This window comes from Oncorhynchus tshawytscha, linkage group LG18, assembly GCF_018296145.1.
Source record: "Oncorhynchus tshawytscha isolate Ot180627B linkage group LG18, Otsh_v2.0, whole genome shotgun sequence".
NCBI classification, from domain to species: domain Eukaryota; kingdom Metazoa; phylum Chordata; class Actinopteri; order Salmoniformes; family Salmonidae; genus Oncorhynchus; species Oncorhynchus tshawytscha.
The window spans coordinates 29,114,107-29,117,752 of record NC_056446.1 but is presented as its reverse complement, the minus strand read 5'-3'; the positions used below and the strand labels follow the sequence as shown (position 1 = coordinate 29,117,752).

The following is a 3,646-nucleotide window of genomic DNA, read 5'->3' as shown; positions in this document are numbered from 1 at the left end:
GACAATTTTAGTGGGAATGTGAATGTTGGTGACTGGGGGAGTCTTGGAAAGCGGCTCCGTGTGAACTGGACAGTTCCGTCAGTGAAATGTTGGATTATCCTCCCTGCAAAACGGGATTAACATTGCTCTCCCAGTCTGCACATTCCTGCTTCTGACACTTGAAATAGTACGTGTGTGCGTGTGCGTGTTTGCTTGTGCGTATGTGTGTGTGCACCTTGGTTTGAATTCAAATATCATTGTTGTTGAGTAATAGGCCTATTCATCATGTTTTATGTCATATGTATTATTTTCTCTAAAACTCAGATGTGTTGACAGAACAAAACAACAATAGCAAGTCTATTGATGAATAACTAGAAAGAAAAAAACATGGTTTTAAGAAGTTAAACAGGCGACACTGGGGAATCAGTTCAAACGTTCTTTATTTTTGTGTTTAGCCTTTTCATAGCAGTTTGGCATAACAACATTGAGCTGTATTTGGTCATTGACGGACACTGATGTTTCAGGCAACGTTGCTGCTCATTGACTCGGCCACTCACACTGTTTGAAAACTCCCTATTTCAACTAATATTTCATCGTAATAATTTATCATACTTAAACATTTAAAAAACTATTCAATTCACAGCTGGGTGATCGCAGATGCGAAACTCGGAATTGCATACGGGTACAAGGAATCACAGTCTCAAAAAGCTAACACAAATAGAAAATGCCAAAACACTTAGGGGACATTTATGAGCACACGCATACTGTTTGATTGTCTGTTGGAACTAGTGTCTTATAAACATTTTTCATAAATTAAATAGTGCATCCAGGTTCGCCTCACAGGCGCGCACACGCACGCATACACGCACACAATGCTTTGATCAAAGGGCCCCTTTAGTTTGCCAACCAAGAGGAGAGGATCGGGGAGTCGTAAGAAGCTTATGGAAAGCTGACCCATTCCACGCGCTTAGCCAAGGGTTGCAGCTTCTCTTGATCATTTTCTTCTTGGGCAACACTTTTGTTCCATGTCCTTGATCAAAGTTAAAGAGAGTTCACTGAATTTTCAATAAGTTAACTCAGCAGTTGTTACGCTGTCAGAGAGACGAAGCGGCAGCTTCTCTCCACTCACACTGCTGCTGTTCGGGGTAATAGTTTGATGCCCAGGACCAGCCATTGGAAAACGATGCCTTTCGCCGACTCAATCCCATCGGATTGACTAACGTTTATTTCACCACATTGTGAAAGTATAATGTCACTCACTCATTCTTCTCACAACACCTGAAATTTCCACGAGGACTGGTCTTTGTAATCCAAACAGTCCGTGTTGAAGTTGAGTTTCCAGGCCGCGGCCTGGTCCTTGTAATCCAGGCAGTCTGTGGGACCACTGAAGCTCAGTCCCGCTGCCCCATACCCTGGCGTGGAGAGGGACGAAGGCGGGCTCAGGTGGCTGGAGACCCCGTTGCTGCTCATGGGGCTCATGGTGGAGCCCGCAGCGGAGAGCTGGTGGTGCATAGGCGCCAAGTAAGATCCGCAGTCCATCCCGCTGAAATAGGATGAGGATCCGGTGTAGCCTTGGCTGTATCCGGACGCCTGGGTGTAGGTCATCGGGTAGGACCGTTGCATACAAGAGGAGGAAGAGGTAGAGAGTGGGTCAGACAGCGGGGAGATGGAGGCCGGGCTCCAGATGGACACCGGGGCAGTACTGCTGCTTACGAGCGGGATTGAGGTGCTGGGAGGCGGTGTGAACTGTCCGCTGGCACCGCTCTCGGAGCTGGCTTCTCTCATTGGGGAACTTCTCTTTTTGACTGGTTTGGTCTTGCTCTGCGCACCGCTCTGGGACTGTTGTGCCTGCTGGCGACACTTCGCCCTTCGGTTTTTAAACCATACCTGGAAGAAGAATTAATGTGTTGAATTGTAGTAATAAAATGGAGAGGATGCTCAGTCAGTTTATTTATCACCCCATGAACGCAAAAAAAATGTGTTGTAGCGTTTTATTCATGTTTTAATTTCAATACAGTCTGCTATAGTGGATGCAAAGGAAGAGGCTCGTAGGACTATACACTGGGGGGTGAACACTCCAATTATCAGAGTGGAGAAGACACGCTCTGAAGTGGCGTCCGGGAGCTTGACTTCTCAAATTCAAAATTAACGAGCTGTGTAAGTGGCCTTGACTCAAAACCCGGATGATCGCGTGTGTTTACTCAAAAGCCTAGGGACTCACCTGAACACGAGACTCAGGTAAATTGATCTTCAGGGCCACCTCCTCGCGCATAAAGATGTCTGGGTAGCGGGTCTTGGCGAACAAGTTCTCCAGAATGTCCAGCTGGGCGCGCGTAAAGGTCGTCCTCTCGCGCCTCTGTTTACGAGGGGCGCCTGTATGAGAAAAGGTCTGTTCGTTAAGTCAACATTAAGTAGCCCACCTTACAAATACAAACAGGTTATTGCTTTAGGAGAAAAACATTGTTTTATCCTATATGGGCTAATCAATGTGACTTGTCAACTGTAGCCTATCCAATAGACCTAAAGTTGCAATTTTGATCATGAGCAGTTAGGCTATGTTTAGATGCATAACTCGTTTTTCGGTTGATATTTCAGACAGGGAATATTTTTCTTTGCTCAGATCTCTTATTGCAAACGTTTCCAAGACATGATTCTTGTTAGTTTAGGATCATTAATAATTGACATGTAGTACACCCCACGAGAACCAGAAGAATATTGTAGCGTATAATGTACAACATTATCCCCTAGTAGTTTAGATAATTCACTACAGACATAAATAAGAAAGATGAGAATGTTTATAAAGCCAATGGCCAATTATATCGAAAACACAACTTTCGATTAAATTATAATTCCAAGTCTATATTTTTAACTTGTTTTTATCTTATCGTTATCCGTTCATTTCATCATAATTTTATAAGAAATAGAGGCGACAATAAACAAATCAAATCTATGCAATAGGCCTAAGCCATTTGAGGTGATTTCATTATTTCATGGTTATTTGTGTAATAAATGTCTTCCATGACCTCACCTGGATAGCCGATAGACGGATGGAGAAGGTCCATTCCGGAGGCAGACAAACTCAGACCGTTGACTGTGTACTGCGGCTGCTTCAGATAAGACATCATTCTAGCCTCCGATCGAAGGGCAAAGTTGCAGAGAATTTTGAAAACAAAAAGGCGTTGAAAAGTACCCTTTTTAAAGTTTAGTCCTCAAGTGTTGGATTCTTCTCAATTCTTCTGCCGAAACCTGAACAGAACACAGGAAAGAGAGAGAGGGTGGTTTTGGTTAAAGGATAAGTCCTTAGTTATTCGTTGGAGGCGTTACGCGCTCTTTACGCAGCGAGGTGAATTTAAAAAATGAGCGTCGTCCTGCACCGCCAGCGCTCTTAAAGCAGATCGGAGACCCCCAGCTGTCCTTGTGGACTGAGGATCCTCTGTCTGTCTTACAAACGTTTGCGCCACCTACTACCCCCCACCCCTCACACACACACACCACCACCACCATCATCACCACATCCTACCAGCACCAAAAACATCCCATCATTTCAGCACGCCTTCTTCGAGAACAAAAACATTGTCGTTAAAATGCGCACACACATTGGGCTCCAAAAAGGCAAGGCGCACCATTAGCATAGTACCCACAGGTTAGCATCAGCTAATTGTCTCCA

At 44.7% G+C, this 3,646-nt stretch overlaps 1 protein-coding gene across 1 annotated transcript; it reads right to left on the bottom strand.

Moving 5' to 3' along the window:
* Positions 1 to 401: 401 nt before the first annotated feature.
* LOC112218111 (homeobox protein OTX2-like) lies at positions 402 to 3,443 on the bottom strand. The gene is made up of 3 exons (XM_024378708.1): positions 3,008 to 3,443; positions 2,201 to 2,352; positions 402 to 1,866 (listed from the first exon to the last, which is right to left on the bottom strand). Exons 1-3 carry the CDS (start codon positions 3,102 to 3,104, stop codon positions 1,249 to 1,251), a joined length of 867 nt encoding a protein of 288 aa, XP_024234476.1. The 5' UTR covers positions 3,105 to 3,443; the 3' UTR covers positions 402 to 1,248.
* Between the last annotated feature and the right edge of the window lie 203 nt (positions 3,444 to 3,646).